Source organism: Theropithecus gelada, chromosome 11 (assembly GCF_003255815.1).
Source record: "Theropithecus gelada isolate Dixy chromosome 11, Tgel_1.0, whole genome shotgun sequence".
Taxonomy (NCBI): domain Eukaryota; kingdom Metazoa; phylum Chordata; class Mammalia; order Primates; family Cercopithecidae; genus Theropithecus; species Theropithecus gelada.
In genome coordinates this window covers 50206412-50228851 of record NC_037679.1, presented here as the reverse complement: position 1 = coordinate 50228851, position 22440 = coordinate 50206412, and the positions used below count along the sequence as shown (strand labels likewise).

The 22440-nt window shown below is 34.7% G+C and overlaps 1 protein-coding gene across 1 annotated transcript in view; it reads left to right on the top strand.

Moving 5' to 3' along the window:
• The window catches only part of EPYC (epiphycan), a 49529-nt gene extending 29377 nt beyond the window's left edge, over positions 1 to 20152 (top strand). Inside the window, exons 3-7 of the mRNA XM_025402601.1 lie at positions 5503 to 5677; positions 10853 to 11011; positions 11826 to 12028; positions 13638 to 13733; positions 19505 to 20152. Coding sequence (XP_025258386.1) covers positions 5503 to 5677; positions 10853 to 11011; positions 11826 to 12028; positions 13638 to 13733; positions 19505 to 19675 — 804 coding nt within the window. The 3' untranslated portion in view covers positions 19676 to 20152. The remainder of the gene's footprint in view (positions 1 to 5502; positions 5678 to 10852; positions 11012 to 11825; positions 12029 to 13637; positions 13734 to 19504) is intronic.
• Positions 20153 to 22440: the final 2288 nt, after the last annotated feature.

Genomic DNA, 22440 nt, shown 5'->3' with positions numbered 1-22440 from the left:
CCCATGTCTTTAGTCTGGCAGTCATGCTAGTTGCTTTTGACTGGCTGACAGGTGCCTGGTGTTTAGCCCCCAAATTCTAAGGAAAAATAGGACAGAATAGCAAGTGAAAGGGGTCCAGTGGTACTCCCTGCTTGACGATATTAGAACTGTTAGCAGTTAGAACTGTAGATAACTTATCTCATGGTAGCCTTTGCTTAGGGAGTATATTATGTGTCCGTGAAACAGTACATCTATTCCAGAGATGAAAAATGCATACCTCACATTGACTACATGGCTACTAAAAGATAAAATGTGTTGGTGAGTTTGTGGAGAAAAGGGAACTCTTGCATACTGTCGTTGGAAACGTAAATCAGTACAACCACTATGAAAAACAGTGTGAAGATTCCTTAAAAAATTACAAATAGAACTACCATAAGATCCAGCAAGCCCACTACTGGGTATATATTCAAAAGAAATGTATCAGTATGTTAAAGATATATCTGTATTCCCATGTTTATTGCAGCACTATTCACAAAGACCAAGACAAGGAATAAACCTCAGTGTCCATCAATGGATGGAAAGATAAATACAATGTGGCTTATACACACAATGGAATTTTATTCAGACATGAAAAGAATGAACTCCTGTCACTTGAGATAGCATGGATGAACTTGGAGAATACTATGTTAGGTGAAATAAGCAAGGCATAGAAAGATAAATACCATATGATCTCAGTGTATGTGGAATCTAAAATAGTTAATTCCCTAGGATAGAGTGGAATGGTGGTTACCAGAGGCTTAGGTAGTTAGGGAAAAGAAGGAAATGGGGAAAGGTTGGTTGGAAGATACATAATTACAGTTAAAGAGGAGGGAAAAGAAAAGTCCAGAATAGGCAAATATGGAAACAGATTAGGCAAAAGTACAACCACAGAAAGTTGGTAAGTGATTGCCTGGGGCCAGGAGGTTGGAGGGGGGAAGGAGAGAGGATGAGAAGAGAGAAGTTGGAAATGGCTGTTAATAGTTGCAGAGTTTTTTTCTGGGTGATGAAAATGCCATAAAATTGATTGGGTGATAGTTGCATAACTGTTACTAAAAAAAATTAGACTATATACTTTAAATGGATGAACTGTATAATATATGAATTGTATCTCCATAAAGTTGTTTTTAAAAGAGTCCATTCTTAGTACATCTACACTAGAGGACAACCCAACTTTATACAAGTAGTCTATTGCTGTATTCCAGCTAAGAGAGGATAGTAATTTAGATAATGGTGATGATGGCAGATAGGGAACAAAAGTAATGATATTGATAGATGTTTAGAAAACAGTATTGACAAATCAAGTGAACAGTTGATCATAACTTAAGCATAATGTTTGACACAGACATTTTAGATAATTATAAAGATTGGCAAACCTTCCACCATTTACAAATTCACACATTCACCTGGTGATTCTTTTATTCATTCATAAAGGTAGGAATCAAATCTAGTTTATTTGAATTCCTTAACAGCATTTTTTCCAGAACATATATATTACATTATCACTGATTTCCTTATTAGAAACTTAGCTGTAGATTAACTAAAATTAAAAAAATTAAAATACAAAAAATACAAAAAACCCCCACAATATTGAATGGCAGCGAATGGTTTATGATCCCCATAAACAGGTATAATTTACATGTTCAACAAGAAATCTGCACTAAAAGGACTCAGTGGATAATGAAGCAATCAGGAAGATGTATGATTGCTGTTTCTGAACACACCAGTTTTTCATATTTTTATCCTGAAATTAACACAAAAAAGTAGGCTTAGTGGCAGCAATATAATTATATAGATCATTTAGATGCACTTTTTGCTAAGGGGCAAATGAATTTCATCAAAATTATTGTTAACCAAATCTTATTGTCACTTAAAATGGTTCTGAATGTTTTTATAGAGATAATCTTCTGTTGACAACAATGGTGATTATTAGAAAATGAAAGCTTTTAATCTTTTGTCATATTTTTAATAATAACACAAATATTGCTAGTAAAAGTCTCAGTTCAATCTGAAACAATAAATGTAATTGGATTATTTTCTATGGAGAGTCTTTATTTCTCCAGGGAGCAGAAACTTAGCCTGAGACACTCCAGGGTCACTTCAACCGCTTTTACCCTGAGATTGGGTTGAGGTGATACATTGCTTACATGGAGTCATGGCTGTGCAGGGTGCAGAGACTGAGACAGGCCTAAGGACTTCTTCTCTTGGTAGTTATCTCTTCATACTGACATCTGCTGATATCTCACTCAGCCTAGGTCACTGTGAACTATCCATTTGTCATCTCTGGAATAGATGTACTGTTTTGTGGATGCAGAATGCACTCCCTAAGCAAAAGCTACCATAATGTAAGTTATCTACAGTTCTAAGACCAGGTACACAAGAAAATAAAAATAGATAACTTACTGCAAACTGTAAACTCAAAGATGTACCCTGCTGGTGCTATGTTAAGAAGACGCACAAGTGCAGTGCCTTTGACAGAAATCGAAGTCATATGTAGTAATGACCATTTGTATTATATTTTTAAACTTTAGGGAAATATAATGAACAGATTAAAAAGTTAAAACAGGGCTGGGCGCGGTGGCTCAAGCCTGTAATCCCAGCACTTTGGGAGGCCGAAACGGGTGGATCACCAGGTCAGGAGATCGAGACCATCCTGGCTAACACGGTGAAACCCCGTCTCTACTAAAAAAATACAAAAAACTAGCCGGGCGAGGTGGCGGACGCCTGTAGTCCCAGCTAATCGGGAGGCTGAGGCAGGAGAATGGTGTGAACTCGGGAGGCGGAGCTTGCAGTGAGCTGAGATCTGGCCACTGCACTCCAGCCTGGGCGACAGAGCGAGACTCCGTCTCAAAAAAAAAAAAAAAAACTTAAAACAGGAAGAAGCAATTCAGAGTAAAACAAGAGGCCAAAGAAAAACAAATAGAGGAAAACACTGAAAGAATTTATGAGTATTTGTAGAAGAGGCTCAATTATGTTTGCATTCAAGTGTTACCAATTGTAGCTTGAAAAAAAGGGCAGAGATTTTTTTCTGGTCATTTTTGTGTTTATGTTCAAATTTAGTTTTCTGCAACAGAAGCATACAAGTCTGCCACACGGAAGGCCCGGTGGTCTTGTTTCCCTGGACTCATTTTTTTTTTTTTGTATGCATTGCCTCACAACTTCATATCACAGTATGAAGATTGTTGAAGAGGTGGAAAAGATGCCTAAATCACTTCTATTTAATAGTGAAAATAAATGTGTCTACACAACAAAAGTCTCTCCAGCCACAGTATTTTGAGGTTCTGCAATTTTGCTGATGTGAAAAGGCATTCCTTTTTCTTGGTTTTCAAAGTTGTATTGCATTTACGTTTTATTAGCAAGGAAGCATGAACAAAACAATTTTTGATAAACACAAAAAGCTGTTTTGCCTCATTATATTGGATGACAAGTGAGATCTCACAGCTTCACATCAAATCAGTGGAAAAACAATTATCTGTAAAAAGTATGTGCAAACATTTTTCTTACAAAGCTAAGATTCAAGGCAACGTGTCTGGAATTTGTTTCTCCCTTTAGGCTGCCTCCATTCCATGAAACATCTGTCTCAATTTCCGCTCTTCCTGGAGCCTCCTTTTGGTCTCTCTACAAATCCATTCCCTCTGAATCTGCCTCATTCTGACCTACAGATGGAAACCGTATGTCTTTCTGTTTAAGAAAATGTGCCCAATCTTCTCAGCTGGAGTTTTCTGGCCAAGCTTTATTGTATCTTCATGTATTGCTCCTAATGTATCAAAGACAGCATAATCTGTTTTTGTTTTGATTTCATGCTTTAAATAATTTAAAGTAAGTATTAGCACATTCACTGATTCGTCTCAGAAAATCTCTAAACGTAGAGCTGTGAATTAGATATATTCTGGACAAGCAAAGTTTGAAAAAATTATACTTCTATAAGTACTTGCTGATTGCCTATTATGCTTACAGCCTAGAGGTACACAGATAAAAGAGATGACATACTTTACCATCCAGCAGGCTTGGATATGCAGAAAACAAATGGAACCAATGTAATACAGCACAGAAAAAGCTGAAATAGAGAGACTAAGGAAGCACTGAAGGATGCACAATTCAGAAATATAAACTGATAAAATAAAGTTTAGTGTTTCTTCAAAAGAATAATTTTCATTTGTGATTTGCAATGCATTTAAATATATTAAAAGTGGTATCAAATCATAAGTGTATCTTTAAAATTTTTTAGTTATTCAAACATCTAGAAAATATTTGGTCTGAAAATACACCTGTGTTATAGATGAAAGGAATAGTTTGTACATCATTTGTTCTTAAGTAATACAGAAATAATTTATGTGTTTCCTTACTTCTTTAATGAAAGCAAATAAAGGGTGGAAAAAACCAAAAGGCCATATTGGTGTGGTGAAGGGAAAATCTGGGATTTCTGGGGATACCACAAGGACACTGGGCCACAAAGGGTGGGTCCTGGAAGTCGCCATCCCAATTGCCTGGGGCAAATTTTCAACCCAAGATTACAAGGCCATCAGAGAAGTAGATATTTACTAAGTACCACAAATAAATATACATTCAGACAAAGGAAGAAATCTGAAAGGAAGGTTTCTCCTAAATACAAACAGTATTCTTAAAAGCAATGACTCCATTACTTACAATGTACAAGTTAGATAAGAGCAAAACAGGTATAATCTAAAATACAATATATAAAAAATAATCTTTGAATAATTTTGTAATTTTATAACTGCCTCTTCATGTCAAAGCTCTCAAAAAAGTCCATTTTAAGATATCTAGATATCATTGGAATATTTATTTTAATAATATTGAAAACACATGAGAAATGGCATATCATAATCAAATCATAGTTTTTATGTCACTATATATTTTATTTTAGTATAAAGGATACTTTTCAGTAAAACGCCATTAGAGAAAGTATAAGTCATTGGTAAGGAACAGAATATTTGAACCTAGGATATCAAGGATTGAAAGGACAGGATAATATGTATCAATTTCTGCTCAGTTATTACCTTCAAGGGGAGTAGAATGAGGGCTGAATGGTGATGGGGACTTTTCAATTTTACTCTGTACACTTCTGAATTAATGTGAAGCTTTCACAACATTGATACACTCTTGTAATGCTACTTATTATTTATTGTTTTTAAAAAAACAATAAATGAGCTTTTTTAAAGAAACTATGAAACGAACAAACATATAAAATGTTAAAGAACAAGAAGACCGAAAAAAAAAAAAAAAGGAAGAATTGGAAACAACTTCTAAGATTTGAGAAACAAAACTAATTAAAAACAACAACAGTTACTAGAACCATGTGTGTTCCTCCAAGCAAGCAGGATGGTCACATTGTTGAATTTTAGAACATGAGTGTCCTCTTGTGGCAAAGATGGGTACATTTTAAATTTGTGTCACTGCCACACAGAGTGACTGAGAAGTTTGCCTGAAGAAATTCTCTCTCTCTTTTTTTTATTTTTATTTTTTCAGATTGAAATAGCCACAGTGATGCCTTCAGGGAACCGAGAGCTCCTCACTCCACCCCCACAGCCTGAGGAGGCCCAGGAAGAGGAAGAGGAGGAAGAATCCACTCCCAGGCTGATTGATGGCTCTTCCCCGCAGGAGCCTGAATTCACAGGGGTTCTGGGGCCACACACAAATGAAGGTCAGATATATCAAAGCAGAATTACAACTGAGTCCACATTAACTGCAAAGCTTCAACTCTATAGAGAAACCACATGACATGACCCAAGAAAAAAGTTTTGGAATAGGCCAGGTTTGAAGTAGATTTATACATAAATTTTACATTCAAATATAAAGCAGTTTTAATAATTCAGCCTTGGTCTCGCTAAAATGATCAAATAACCAGAGATTTGGGATGAAAATATTGTATATCATTACTCGAAACCTGTGTAGTGGAATGTATTTGTAGAACAGAGAGTATTTGATAAGCAGGAAAAAATCTTTGCCTCTGAGATCAGGCCACAGCATTTCAAGGGGATAAGAGATGATGAGGATGAAGATGATGGTAATAGTAATAATATTTTGCACTAATTGAGCATATACTATCTGTGGCCCCTATGCTCAGCACTTCACATTATCTCGTTGGATTATTAAAACCTCCCTGTGAGAGTGTTAATATTACTCTTTTCATTATCATGGAAACAACTATAATTCAAAGGGGATAGTAACTTGCCAGATATCACAAAGCTGTTACATAGTGGGTTTGAAGCCAGCCTGTTCAGATTCTTGGCTGTTTATTTATTTAAAAACAGGCTTCTTCTCACTTACTCCTAAGAAGTAACAGAGAGAGGAAATTGTTGCACAACATCAGACACTATGTTGCCTGGCCTGCAGATGAAACCAGGGCCTTTTAGTTAATGAGAAGGAATTCTTGGTGCTACATGTGATTCTATTATATGTCTATATTTCTTGCTTGAATGTGTCACTATCAACCTTGGGGGTACTCAAGAAGACTCACACTGGAATACTTTTATATATACAGAGAATGGCATAGTTAGGGAGTGTAGAAAAAAAGTAAGGAGAGTTCCCACTGCAAGAGTTGAGTGAGTATAGTGTCTCTGTATTCCAAGTTCTGTAGACACAAAACTTTAAGTAACCACTGTTTTCATGAATATTTCTGCCTAGCACAGGAAGATAGACATACAAACAAATTTAGAGGCAATACTATATGTATTAATCCATGTTCACACTGCTGATAAAGACATATCAAAGATTGGGTAATTTACAGAGAAAAAAAGGTTTGATGGATTCCCAATTCCACGTGGCTGGGGAGGCCCCAAAATCATGGTGAAAGGCAAAAGGCATATCTTACATGGCATCAGGAAAGACAGAAAGAGAGCCAAGTGAAAGGTGAAATGCCCTATAAAACCATCAGATCTCGTGAGACTTACTCACTACCACGAGAACAGTATGAAGGAAGCTGCCCCCATGATTCAGTTATCTCCCACCAGGTCCCTCCCACAACATGTGGGAATTATGGGAGCTACAATTCAAGATGAGATTTGGGTGGGGACACAGCCAAACTGTATCACTGTATTACAAGTCTTATGAGAAAAGTGTCCAGAACACACTGGGAGACAAAAAGAGTGGGAGGAGCAATATTACCTAAGGCAAGACTAAAAGCAAAGTACAGGAATCAAAAGTGAGAGTTTCTTGGAGAGACAGAGGAGGCAAAATGTATGTATTCAAATCCCAGCACTGTGACTTGTTGGGTTTTTATAGTCTTGAGCAAGGCATTCAATATTTTTGTGCCTTAGTTTTCTCATCTAAAAATAACATGGGATAATAAATAATAGAACTTACCTTACAGAGATGCTGTCAGGATTAAATGAATACATGTAGTTACTGGCCCATAGTAAACATAGTGTTAGTTACGAAAATTCTAATATTGATAAAGGAGTTCATGCACTGTTTTCTCTCTTAACATTTTTAGTGTATAATACACTATTATTAACTATGAATACTATGGTATAGCAGACCTCTAGTACTTATTCATCCTATATAACTGAAATTTTATACCCCTTGAACAACTCCCCATTTCCTGAGGCTCTGGTAACGACCATTTTACTCTTTGCTTCTTTGAGTTTTTAGCTATTCTTCAATAAATAATATGAAAAGTTGCCCTTTCATCCAATGCCTTCTATATGCCAGACACTCAAATTGTTTTATCTACATTAACTTTTGGAAGAGTCATAACACTATGTACTGGACACTGATCACTCATTTTTAAAAATAAGAAAACTAAAACTCCAACATACTATAAAATGTGTCCAGTATCACAGAGGTGGTATGTGGAATGCAACATAGACCAATAAATCTTGTCAGTGTCATTAATGAATATATTATATTCTTTCTGTGTAGTTAAATTTCTGTGTAGTAGAACACTCTGCAAGTAGAAAAAGGAGGAGACATAATGAGAAGGAAATGTAAATATCCAGCATAAAGCACCCAAAATAGGAAAATTAAATATCCCTAGAACATTACTTATGTTTAAGTGATTTCAGATCCTTCAAAAGTTGACCAACCTGGTATCGATACCTGTACTCTGGATCTCTCAGCTGAGCCAGAAACAACAGAGAAGCAGAATTCCCAATCCTTTCAAAAGCTTGAGTCAAGTAATGCTTCACTAATGTCAATTTAGAAACATAAAAAAAAAACTAAGACTTTTAAAGAAAATTTTTGTCTCTAAAGTACTCTGAGGATAAATAATGAAGTTAAAAACTCAAACTCACATTTTAATTTCAAAGAAGAAGCACACATTCATCAAAATTAAATAGTTTAGAAATATTTAGAATAGTAAAAATAAAAATACCATATTTTTACTACTAAAACAAATTTCTAAAACTAACATTCTAAAACCATATAATGTAGCCTTGAGTTAGGTGTAGAAAAACTTAGAATTAAATTATAACTACTGTGAATATGTAAAAATTACCCTAAGCAATCATTGCTTAATTATCAAGGTGATAAATATATAGAAGAATCAAATGTCTTAACTCTTAAAATTTTTATGACGAGTATAAAATATTAATTTACAATGATTGGAGAAATTAGCACATATTAAATATTTCACAGCTCCCGCTTAAACATTTTTTCCTGGCTTTCCATTCTTAAAATGGAAATGACTTTTGTATTTAATGATAGTAATAACACCTTAATAGGTACATTATTAGTTCATGATTACAAACCACAAATGGACCTTTCAACTAGGGTGATCAACTCTCCTGGTGCGTCTGGGTGTGAGGAGTTCCCAAAGCAAGTGTCTTTAAATGTTATAAACAGGAAAGTCTCAGGTAAACCAAGACAAAGTGATCACTGAGCAATTTCAGGACATTTCTTCCACCACTTTTCTCTTCTAGTTTATGTCATAGAGATTTCACTTTCTCCATTCATTTCACATCTTACAACCCTTATTTACCTCATCCCTAGACTCCTCAAGCCTGTCAGATAACTTAACTTTCTACTTCACAAAGAAAATGCAATTTCTTAGTCAGCAGATCCTTGGTCTTCCTGTTTCCAGACAAATAATCTACCTACATCTATATCAATGTGCTCTTCTATCTCCCTCTCCTTCTAGCACAACAAAGACACTCTGTCCTTCCACATGTGGGATGAAAATCCTTCCATGTTCTCTGAGTTCTATTTCCTATTGTCTTTTCATGATCCCTTTTTATATTCAACTTCACCTCCTCTGGATCTTTTTCTCCAAATATCTTCCACATTAATCACCCCCTTCATCATACAAACCACAAGCATATTTTATTATAGTTATCACTATGTCTCATCCCTTGCTCTTCACAAACCTCTCTGCATTTTCTACATTTGTGGCAACTTTTCCCTTACTTCCAACTTCTCCCTTAATGGACTGTAATCTGCCTTTCAGCTCCCTCACTTTGCATATCTTGTAACTCTCTGATAACCACTGCAATAACTAATCCAAGAACATTTTTCAGTCCTTAATTTACCTGACATCTCAGGAGGCTTAGGTTGTTGATTATTTCCTTTCCCTTAAAACTCTTTTGTCTAAAACCATCTTTTGTCTACACTATGATTCACTTCCACTTTTTCCAGTTGCCCTGCTTCAGTCTTCCATTACACCTTCCAGCAGACTTAACTCTTACCATGCAAACTGCATCGTATGATACCTCTGTCCATCCTCATGGGAAGAAATAAAAGCTGTAGCACAGCCTACAAGGCCCCTGCCTGTTATGTCCCATACATTTCAATGCTCTCTGAGTTTTCACCATATGGACTATCTTTCAGTCCCTCCAAAGTGAAGGCACATGCTGCTTCCTTTGCCTGGCATACTATTCCTTCCTACCTGCATAGTCAATTATTCCTCTTCTGCTGATCTCAGCTCAGCTTTCACTTCAGAGTTGCCTTCCATGATTTCCAGACTAGGTCAAATCCCCCTATGTTATGTTCAGATGACACTTCATGACATTTATCACATTCATAATTTTATTTGTGTGATTAACATTCATTTCACATAGCAGATCATAAAACACAACTGTGTCTCTTTGTGCTCACCACTGTTTCACCAGCTAGCATGGTGCCATTTACATAGAAAGGATTCAATAATATGTATTGAGCAACTGAATATTAATAATTATTATCTTTTATTTTTCTTGAAGCAGGTGTTTTTTCAGTGAGATGTTTCACTATTAAACCAAAGACTTAATGAAAATATTACATGTGATATTTTAACTTTATGAAAAGCACAATAATAATGTTTAAATTTTGAATATAGAATTTCTAATAAATAGAAAAGTACTCAGTAATTTTAAATTATTTTTAAAATGTTACATTGAATATACTAATTGTTCAGACAATTTTTTTTTTTTTTTTTTTTTGAGACGGAGTCTCGCTCTGTCGCCGAGGCTGGAGTGCAGTGGCGCGATCTCAGCTCACCGCAACCTCTGCCTCCCGGGTTCACGCCATTCTCCTGCCTCAGCCTCCCGAGTAGCTGGGACTACAGGCGTCCGCCACCTCGCCTGGCTAGTTTTTTGTATTTTTTAGTAGAGACGGGGTTTCACCATGTTAGCCAGGATGGTCTCGATCTCCTGACCTCGTGATCCACCCGTCTCGGCCTCCGAAAGTGCTGGGATCACAGGCTTGAGCCACCGTACCTGGCCTGTTGAGACAATTTTAATTGGTATGTTTGACTTGAATATTCTATTTACAGAAAACATTATGAGAAAATATAAAATCTACTTGGTTAGTGGGAGAGTCTAATCTTGTTTATCAAACATTCCACATTATTTCTTAGAAATTGATTTGGTACTTACAAATAATTTCATTTTCCTTTATCTTTTAGACTTTCCAACCTGTCTTCTGTGTACTTGTATAAGTACCACCGTGTACTGTGATGACCATGAACTTGATGCTATTCCTCCGCTGCCCAAGAACACCGCTTATTTCTATTCCCGCTTTAACAGAATTAAAAAGATCAACAAAAATGACTTTGCAAGCCTAAGTATGGATGACAGCAGTAACAGTGCTTTACAGCAGTTTCACTGCTTTACAGAATTCCCTAAAATTTTTACATTGTCAAATGTTAGCTGAGAATGCAGCTTGAATGCCAAAGCCTGGTTCATGAATCAATAGTTTTTTGTTGTTTAAAAATTTGACAATTTGCTTTAATAATTATAAGAAAAAACAACAAACAAGCAATAGTCATCTCAAAACCACATAGGTGATGTTTTCAAATGAGCAATTTAAACTAAATATGCATGATAAACAATTATATTTTACATGCTGGAATGTTTTCTCATGTTCTTATGAGTAAAATGTCATGGTCATATTTATGAGGAGTTGGCTTTTTAAAAATAAACTTCCACTAAAGCATAGTTGCTTTATGATGGATGAATTCTGGCTTTATAGTTGTTGCCAACTTAAAAGAATTTTGGTATGTGTCATAAAATGTTTTAATCATTTGAAGATTTCTTTCTAATGCCGGTATCTTTGACTGTTAGAAAACACAACACTCTTTATCACTGAGGGAAACATTTTAAATGATAAAATCCAGACAAACTTTATGAAGATTATGGAGAGAAGACCAGTTATTTTAAATGTGGTATACCAATTTCTTTGCTAAAGTTATACTCCTAAGTACATAAATATGAATAGTATTTGGGGAAATAATTTTTATAAAAAGAAAGATAATCATTTCATTAACTGTGCATTGCCAAATTCATATTTATATTTGCAAAATAAAGGAAAATTACATTTATATTTTTGTGTGAGCGAAACAAGAATATTTAACTACTTCCTTTATTTTTTTCTTCTAGGTGATTTAAGAAGGATTGATCTGACATCAAATTTAATATCTGAGATTGATGAAGATGCATTCCGAAAACTGCCTCAACTTCGAGAGCTTGTCCTGCGTGACAACAAAATAAGGCAGCTGCCAGAATTGCCAACCACTTTGACATTTATTGATATTAGCAACAATAGACTTGGAAGGAAAGGGATAAAGCAAGAAGCATTTAAAGTAAGTTTTAAGTTTGATGTGCAGATTATCTTCCAATTTTATTTGCTGTCATTGACTAGCCTTTTTATTCGTATGGGGAAATTGATTGATTGATTGATTGATTGAGATATGGTCTCACTCTGTCACTCAGGCTTGAGTGCAGTGGTGCGATCACAGCCCACTGCAGCTTCAACCTCCCTGGCCTCAGATGATCCTCCTACCTCAGCCTCCCCAGTAGCTGGGACTACAAGACACGTGTCACCATGCCTGGCTAAATTTTGTATATTTTTGTAGAGACATGGTTTCGCCATATTTCCCAGGCTGGTCTCAAACTCCTGGGCTCCAGTGATCCTCCCGCTTTGATCTCCCAAAGTACTGGGATTATAGGTGTGAGCCACTATGCTCAACTTCTATAAGGGGATTTAATTTAGTGAGACTTTTAACTTTCAAAATAAACTTATCAACTGCATCTATCGTGCTTTTGAGAAATACTATGTTCCAGTACATTGTGAGGGTGATCAAGCACCAAGAACAGAAAGCAGGGCTAGAATAAGAAGTTGGTGGCTACCTGAAGCACCGTCTACAGTCTACAGGAGCACCTGGAAGTGTTGCAAGCCAGAGAATCTGTATTGATCAGACCCTCCACTCAGAAAGACTATCTGGCTAAAAGGATAGCTACTTGGCAGGAAATGGGCAATATCTTGAAGACAGCAGGCTACTAAATGACCTTATAAAGAGGATGGATTCAGTTAACCTTAGAGATTTTGTTTTCTAAGTGAAGCAAGCAGGTTTGGGGCTAGAGGACTTGCTTGGAAAAACAGCATAGGGTCTGAGAACAGCAACGAACTGGCTTTCTTGCCCCCTCTTAGGGCATTCAAGCAGCCCCTCCCAGTGCACATTGAACACATAATTTTAAAATACTCTTTAGAGAGACACCACATTATTCTCAGGAATGGCACAGGGAATAGTGTGGCCTCATTACCACTGAGTGGTGGTGAATACCCTGTCTCTCTACTAGGCCTCCTATGATACCATCAATGGTAGCTACGGGAGTTAGGGCATCTCACTATAGCCAGGCAAGGGTCATAGTTTAGTCTGCCCACTCTGCCTCTGTTGGCACAGGTGGTGATCAGTCACAGTTTATTCTAGGGTGTTTGGCTACAGTAGAACAGCTATTGTCTAAATGTTTTCTGTCTTGCTAGGCTGCCCCTTTCCTGTTACATGGGCTACCAGGCCATTGCTAGGGAGGAACTATTTGTTCCCATGCCTATAAAATAAAGGAAATGCTTGTTATGTCTCATCAAAATCCTCAAAATCCCACTGCACAATGTCTTTCATAAGAGGAAGCAGCCTTGCTTAAATTGAGAAAATTAGACTGAACAAAACATGGTTCTTCCTAGAGACTGAGAAACACATTGTATTTTCATGAAGAAATATTTGCTTGCAGCCAATTTTTCCAAAACTCATTTGAATTGTCTAATAACTCAGAAAACTAAGCTGCCTCAACTTTACAAAACAAGACCTGAACTGGAACACATTATTTTACAAATATTTGCATGGAGAGGGAATGGGAAACACAACTGTGGCACCTCGAGTTTTTATTGAGTTCCCACATTTGGAATGTTTACAGGACATGTATGACCTCCATCATCTGTACCTCACTGATAACAACTTGGACCACATCCCTCTGCCACTGCCAGAAAATCTACGAGCCCTTCACCTCCAGGTAGGAGTCTACCAGTAAGGTGTGTCCAAGAGCTTCAGAGAAAGCAAAGCCAAGAAGGATATCAGGACACAAGAATTTGTCTGTAATGGCATGTTGACACACTGTGACAACTTTTCTTCTTTTTCTCTTTTCTCATTTATTCTCTCTCTTTATCTGAATATAAAGCTATCTTTATACATTCAACACTCTATTCTAATTGAATTCTGACAACTTTACTCTTTTCCTTATTTTCTGAAGCAAAATACACCCTTTTGGTACACAAATCTCTTTAGGAAAAAAACGAAAAACAAAAAACAAACAAACAAAAAACACTGAAAGTTTCACCTGTTGAAGAAAATGTAAAGATTAGAAGTGGAAAAGTAAAGGGAGAAATAAAAATCTAAGTTGATGTTTAGTTGTCAGAGAAAAAAAAATCAATTTTAGCCTGTGATTTTAGGTTTTATGTATTGAATTAAATTCAATCCGAAGGCATTCCTATGTGCTGAGAGATGGCAAGCTCCATCTCTCTGGATAAAGAAAGTGCAGCATTTTTGTTTGTTTGTTTTGTTTTGTTTAAATAAAAAACATATTTGAAAGTTTTGGTGATTTTAAATCCCATTAAGCTACATGTTACCTTTGAAGTATTCAGTTTGATTAGTTTAATGAATGAATAATATTTTATTTTCACCTATGTGATTAAAAAATTTTTCAATCATAATGAATATTTTTGGTTGTTAAACAAATATAAATTATTTCTTATTTCAGTTGTAAATTTTAGCCTGTAGTTATAATCAACATTCTCTAACAAATTGATCTGTTCTGTGGAATAAATAGAGAAAACACCCATTTCATGCTCAAAGCAACAAGGAAACAAAGAAACAACGTCATAGTTTAGCATTATATTTTATGGCAGAAATGTACAAAAAGTGATTTTGCTATGTAAGAGCAGGACATGAATTCCTGTAGTTCCCCTTGTGGATTTTGTGAATATTTACCTTTGTGCCTTTTCTTTTTTCCTATTAATATAAACATTTTCATATTTTCAGTGTCTACATATATATAAATATATATCTCTCTATATACATATATGTATATACACACATATATACATAGTGTGTATATACATACATGTATGTGTCTTGGATATCTGTCTCTTTTGTGGGTTTGTCTGATTTGTTTACTTGCCTATTGTATATGTATTTTCTAGCCATTTGGCTTGATTTCTGGATGGCTCTCTCTTTTTTTCTGGGGGTGAATTTCTATACATATAAAGATTTCTTTCCTTGTTTATGACTGAAGGAAAGATTTCCAAGGGAGTACTTAAAGAGATTTTGGAATGTGTTTTCCAATTATGAATTAAATTTTATTACTATTATCTGAGATGATACTGATCCTACCAAGAAAAAAGTCTTTGTTGTTATATTTAAACATAATTTGTTTGTATATATAACATGAGGGAATTTTTTAAAGTAACTGCTTTTGCATTCCCATTCTAAGCTTTGAAAGGCAGTAAGTGCAACTTAAAAATATTTTCTCCATCACTGTCACCTCACCACATCCAATATACATATATCTGTTTTTCGCTTACATTGTCTTCAATTTCTATATTTTTTAATACGTAAATAAATCCCCTTTTTTATTCATTTGAAAAATATTTGCCAACATATAGTATAGAAATTAAAACTGAAGGCTCTGGCAAAAGCATATGCCCTGGGCTGAAATTCTAGACCCAAAACTATCTGAAACTCCCTGAATTTCTGTTTTCTCATGTGGATTAAAAGGTGATCTACTATACAGGATGGCTGGGAGGATGAATAAAACAATGTTTAAAAAGCATTTAATATAGCTACTGATATAGGACAAATACTTAAATATAAGTCACAGTTATTAACACCACATATCTATCACACATCAAAGGGAATAGCAGAGATAATAGGCACAAAATATGCATTATTCCTCACTGACACTTTATAATGATAAGAGGGTTAATATATCAGGGTCAATACATAGATGATTATAAACATGAGGCAAAAACTGTCAGAAATGAAAGGAGAAATAGGCAGTTCAATAGTAATGAAATATTCCAACTTCTTGTTTTTATTTTTAAATTTCTTTTTTTTTTTTTTACAGAAAGGATCTTGCTCTGTCACCCAGGCTAGAATGCAGTAGTATGATCATAGCTTACCACAGTCTCAAACACCTGGGCTCAAGCAATTGTCCTACCCCAGTCTCCTGAGTAGCTAGAACTTTAGGGTGTGAACCATCATGCCTGGCTACTTTTTAAATTTTTTATAGAGACCAGGTCTCACTATATTGCCCAGGCTGGTCTTGAACTCCTGGCCTCAAGTGATCCTCCTGAATCAGCCTCCCAAAGTGCTGGGATTACTGGCATGAGCCACTGCACCTGGCCCCGCTTCAATAGTGGATGGAACAACTATCTATAAGATCACTAAGTAAATAGAAAACTTGGACAACACTGAAAACCAATTTGGTGTAACAGTTATCAACAGAACATTCCACCCAACAATTTCAAAATACACATTTTTCTCAAGTGCACAAAGAACATTTCCCAGGTAGACCACACACTAGACCACAAATCAAGTATTAGTAAATTGAAAATAATTAAAATTATACAAAGTATGTTTTCTGATTCCAATGAAATTGCATTAGAAATCAACAAAAAATAAAATTTAAGAAATTCACAAATATGTGGATATGAAACGAAATTTTTCTTAATCACCAATGGGCCAAAATAGAGATCTCAAGAAAGTTAAAAAAAAAAAAAATCAGAGATAAATAAAAACAAAAATAAAACATATTGAAATGTATGGATGGAGCTAAAGCAGCACTTAAAGGGAAATTTCAGCTGTAAATACATATATTCAAAAAGAAGATCTCAAATCTATAACCTAGCCTTTCACCTTAAGATAATAGAAAAAGTAGAGGAAACTAACCCAAAGTGAGCAGGATAGAAATAATAAAATTTAAAGCAGAATAAGTAAAATATATAATAGCAAAATAATAGAGAAACAAACTAAAATTTGGTTCTCTAAAAGATCAACAAATTGACATATTTTTAGCTGAAGTGACCTAGGAAAAAAGTCACAAATTACTAAAATCACGAATAAGAAAGGGGACATTACTACCAACCTTACAGGAATAAGAAGGATCATAAGGGATTACTATGAACAAATGTAAACCAACAAATTAGATTAAATGAACAAATTTCTAGAAAAATGCAAGCTACTGAAATTGACTAAAGAATGGATAATCTGCATAGAGCTATAATAAGCAAATATATTAACTTAGCAATTTAATATCTTCCAAAAAAGACAACCCACTCCCACATGGATTTACTGGTTGACTTTATCAAACATTTAAAGAAGAATTAATAACAATCTTTCACAAACTATTTCAAATAACAACAAAAAAAAGAGAACATTTCCTTCCTAACCCATTCTGTGAAGCCAATGTTACCCAATAACAATACTCGACAAATAGATCACCAGAAAAGGAAACTACAGGCCAATACCCTTTATAAATATTGATGTGAATAGCCTCAACAAAACACAACAAACTGAATTCAACAACATATAGAAAAGATTACACATCACGACCAAGTGAGATTGCAGAAATATAAGAATAGTTTAACATTTAAAAAGCAACCAATGTAATATATTAATAGAATAAAGGGTTTAAAAACATATGATTCTTTCAATAGATGTCAAAAAAGCATTTGACAAAATCCAACACCATTTTATTATAATATTACTAGAAATATAAAACTAGGAATAGAAGGAACTTCTTCAATCCAATAAGGAACATCTATAAGTAACTCAGGCTAACATCATCTTCAATGTAGAAAGACTGAACACTTTCTTCCTAAGAACGGAAACAAGACTAAAATTGTTTGTCTCACCACTTATATTCAGTATTGAGCCTGGCAGTTACAGCTAGGACTATTAGGAAAAATAAATACATAAAATATAATAAATAAATAAATGGTTTCCAAATTGGAAATGAAGTCATTTTTCTATTTTCAGATGACATGATCTTGCATACGAAAAATCTTAAGGAATCCACTAAAAACTAGTTGAACTAATAAATGAGTTCAGCAATGTGGCAGGTTACAAAATCAATATACAAATATCAATTGTATACAGGATATCTATACACTAGCAATGAACAATCTGAAAAAAAGTTAAGAAAACAATCCTGTTTATAATAGTCACAAAATTTTAAAAGTACCTAAAATAAATTTAACAAAGGCAGTATAAGCTTTGTATACTTAAAGCTACAATACATTGTTGAAATTAAGATCTAAATAAAGAAAAGATAATTCCATATTCATGCATCAGAAGACTTACAACTAAGGTGGAAATGGTCCCCAAATTAATCTATAAATCTTAGGTATAGAAAATCCAAAGGAATCCACTAAAGTATTTGAACTAATAAAAAAGTTCAGCAATGTTATAGGGTATAAAATCAATATAAAATATCAATTATGTTTCAATACACTAACAATGAACAAAAACAGTGAGATACCAACTCATACTCACTTATTTGGCTAAAATAAAAGATATAATTAGAAGCGTTGCTTAAGATGCAGACAAAATCGTAACCCTCATCCATTATTGGTGGAAGTGTAAAATGGTGCACCTACTTTGGAAAACAGTCTGACAGTTCCTCAAAATGTTAGAACATGAAGTTACTATATGACTCAGCAATTCAATGTCTAAGTATATACCCAAGAGAACTGAAAGCATATATACATACAAAATTTGTACACAAATGTTAACAGAAGCATATTCATAAGAGGCATAATTTGCATTTGGAAATAATTCAAATTTCCATTAATTGATGAATAAACAAAAATGTGGTATATCAATACAATGAAATACTATTGGACAATAAAAAAGAATGAAGTACCAATACATCCTACAACATGTATGAACTTTGAAAACACAATACTAAGTGAAAGAACTCAGTACCTATATATATATATATATAAAATTCCACTTATGTGAAATGTCCAGATAGGAAAATCTATAGAAAAAGAAAACAGATTAGCAGTTGCCAGGGTGGGAGGAGGGGAATGTGTGGTTTTCTTTTGGGAGTGTTGAAAATGCTTTAAAATTAGATAGATGGTTGCAAAGTTCTGTTAATACACTACAAACACTGCACTGTACCATTTAAGTCGGTGAATTTTATGGTATGTGAGATACAGCAAATAAACCTAGGTTTAAAAATCCAGTCCAGGGTCCTGCTTACCTTCTGGATATTTGCTCCCTCCTTCCTTCCCCTCCCTTCAGCCACATTGACTTGAATGTTGAATGCTGAGGGAGGAGCATACCATGCTAATTCCTCAGGACTCTAAACCTGATGTTATCTTTGCCTAGAATGTTCTTCCCTTGTTTTTTTTTTTTTTTTTTCACACCTTTTTCTTCTTGTCAATCCATTCTCAGTTCAATTGTTACCTCTAAAGATAACTTTTCAGTCATCCTATTTTCTTCACAATACTCATGGTTTTTGGAAATAACTTGTTTTTCTTTTAGTAGTTTTCTCACCTCAAATTGTATTTCTCTTACTGAAGTATAAACTCCTTAAAGATAGGAGCATGTCTATTTCCTAATTTATCCCCATTGCTTAGAAAGTGCTTGGCATATACATTAAGTAATTTTGATTGAGGAAAAGAACAAAAGAATAAAAACAAGGGTGAAGCACAATGGACTGCGCTATCTATCAATAAAGATGTGTTGTATCTTGTCATAATTTATTTTCATCTTTTTTAGAATAACAACATTCTGGAGATGCACGAAGATACGTTCTGCAACGTTAAAAATTTGACTTATATTCGTAAGGCACTAGAGGACATTCGATTGGATGGAAACCCTATTAATCTCAGCAAAACTCCTCAAGCATACATGTGTCTGCCTCGTCTGCCTGTTGGGAGCCTTGTCTAATTTCAGATAATGGTTGGCATTAAGATGCCTACTATAAATAAACCATTCTTACTGCTCTCTTCCAAAACAAAACTCAGCATGATACTTTGAGATTGTGTTCTGAGAGATGATATGAGTACATAAAATACAATTTAAAATGCTATAATATAATGAAAATGTAGTAATTTAAGAAAACACCAGAGGAGTTAGGAATAAACCTATAAGATTTACAAAAAGAGCAAAACTAAGTGATAGAAAATATTTCACACATGTTCTTATAGATTGTGTATCACTTGCAAGTTTTAGGAGTTCATATCCTATATAATTTCAAATTAAGTACATAATAAAGTAAAATTTTGAAATGAACACTTTAGGTATTTTTGCCAACATGTAGATGTTTTTAATTAAACTTTTCTCTTCCTTTTTTTTCCACTAAGGCATGTTTATTCCCCTAATCCACTAAAGAGCATGAAGAATAAAAGTATTAGAAAATTATAATGGCCTTGTGAAATAATCATTATAATCACACCATGCAAATAATCATATTCAACAATAATACACATAACCTCCAGTTGTTGAAATATAACCTTTCATCATCTTAAAAGAGCTGACAACTCATTTTAGATCTTTGATAAACTGGTTAGTTATGTAGCGTATTTCTGTGCCTATAAGAAAAATAAAATATAGAAAATGGAAAATATAGAAGATGATATGATAATCATACTAGGGAAGAAGTTAAGTAATACTTTCTAAGGAGAGTTCATCTTTCTAAAATGTATAATCATAATACAGGAACATACATGGTTCAAAACTGAAAGACAATGAAAGAGTATCCAATGAAAGGTAAGTTTCCTTCCAGCTGCAACACCTCCAGGTCTGCTCCCCAGAAATAATGTTTTCTTGATAATTTTATAAAGATTTCCACAAGAAACAAAAACTTGCATATAAGTAACTTTTTCTTTTTTACACAAATACATATGTGCACATGCTACATGTGCATTTCACCAGAATGTGTGTATTATACATAAAATACACATTTTTTTTTTTTTTTTTTTTGAGACGGAGTCTTGCTCTGTCGCCCAGGCTGGAGTGCTGTGGCCGGATCTCAGCTCACTGCAAGCTCCGCCTCCCGGGTTCCCGCCATTCTCCTGCCTCAGCCTCCCGAGTAGCTGGGACTACAGGCGCCCGCCACCTCGCCCGGCTAGTTTTTTGTATTTTTTTTTTAGTAGAGACGGGGTTTCACCGTGTTAGCCAGGATGGTCTCGATCTCCTGACCTCGTGATCCGCCCGTCTCGGCCTCCCAAAGTGCTGGGATTACAGGCTTGAGCCACCGCGCCCGGCCTAAAATACACATTTTTAAGTACAGAAAATAAACACTATTCTGAACTTTGCTTGTTTAGTTTAAAATTATTGCTGGATGATCATTCCATATCAGCACATATAGCTGTACTGATTCTGAAAACCACATATCAGTCCATCACAGGGATGCACATTTTTTTCATTTACACCAAACTGCAAAGAATACCCTTGCTTGAACATGAATAAGTTTGTATACATGTGAGAGTACATGTACTGATAAAATCATGAAAGTAGAATTCTGGGTCAAAGATTAGATTATTATTTTAAATTTTAATAAATATTACTAAATTGACCTTCAAAGACAGTGTAACCACTTACACTTTCACCAACAGTGTGGGAAAGTACATAATTCTCTAGAACTTCACTAAGATGGTTTAGTAGCAAATCTTTTCATCACTTCATAGTCTATTTCTGAATTAACATATTAAAAAATGAGACAATTGGCAATATACTTCCTCCAGCATTGAAAAACACTAAATATATTTTTCAACTGTATCTTTCAATCAAATATATTTGTCTAAATTATTTGAATTTTTCCCCATTGCTCTACACCATTCCTTGTATGTTGCTAAATATAGATACTACAGTTAAATCAAAAATTTTCAAAATGTAATGACTAGAGAGCATTGCTCTAATATCTTCCACTTTAGGTGCATTAACGTTCTTCTGGTTCGGTTAAAAAGTATAAACACCTCCATGTCTTTAATAACAAAAAAGATCCGTTAATTTGCTTGAGATCTATGGAGAAAAATTAATCATTAATCAAATTTGTATACCCCAAAAGTTGAAAACTTTCAAATAGAATGACCATCTAACCATCAAATGCCACAAACCAGTGACAATTAAAAACTTATTTAGAAGCTTTTCTTTTGGCTTTTTAGATACACTTTGTAATAACTATATGACCATGCACCAGACTAAAAGTAGAATTGTATCTTAATGTTGTACATATATATTAGATTTCTACTGTGGCCTGACAAAAATTTCCATAAAATTAGCAACTCAAACAACACCTATTTATTATGTCATATTTGTTCTAAATTAGAAGTTCCACAAGACTCACCTAGGTTTTCTACTTAAGATTTCAAAAGACCAAAATCCAGTTGTTCTTCCCCAGGTTCTTGCATGAAAGACATAAAAAGCCCACTTCTGGGCTTATCTGGCTTTTTGGAAGAATTTTTTTTCCTTGCAGTTGTAGGTCCCCAATACCTAGCTGTCAGCCAGAGGCTCCCCACATCTTCTGGATGACGCCCACACTCCTCATTACAAGGCCTCCTCCATTTTCAAAGACATGTCAAATGTCTTTGAAATGGCATGTCAAATCCTCCTTCTACTTTCAATCTCTCTGATTTCCTCATCTCCTACTATCCAGATAAAATTCTCCTCTTTTAAAGTACTCTTTTGGTAGGGGCAAGCCCACTCAGGTA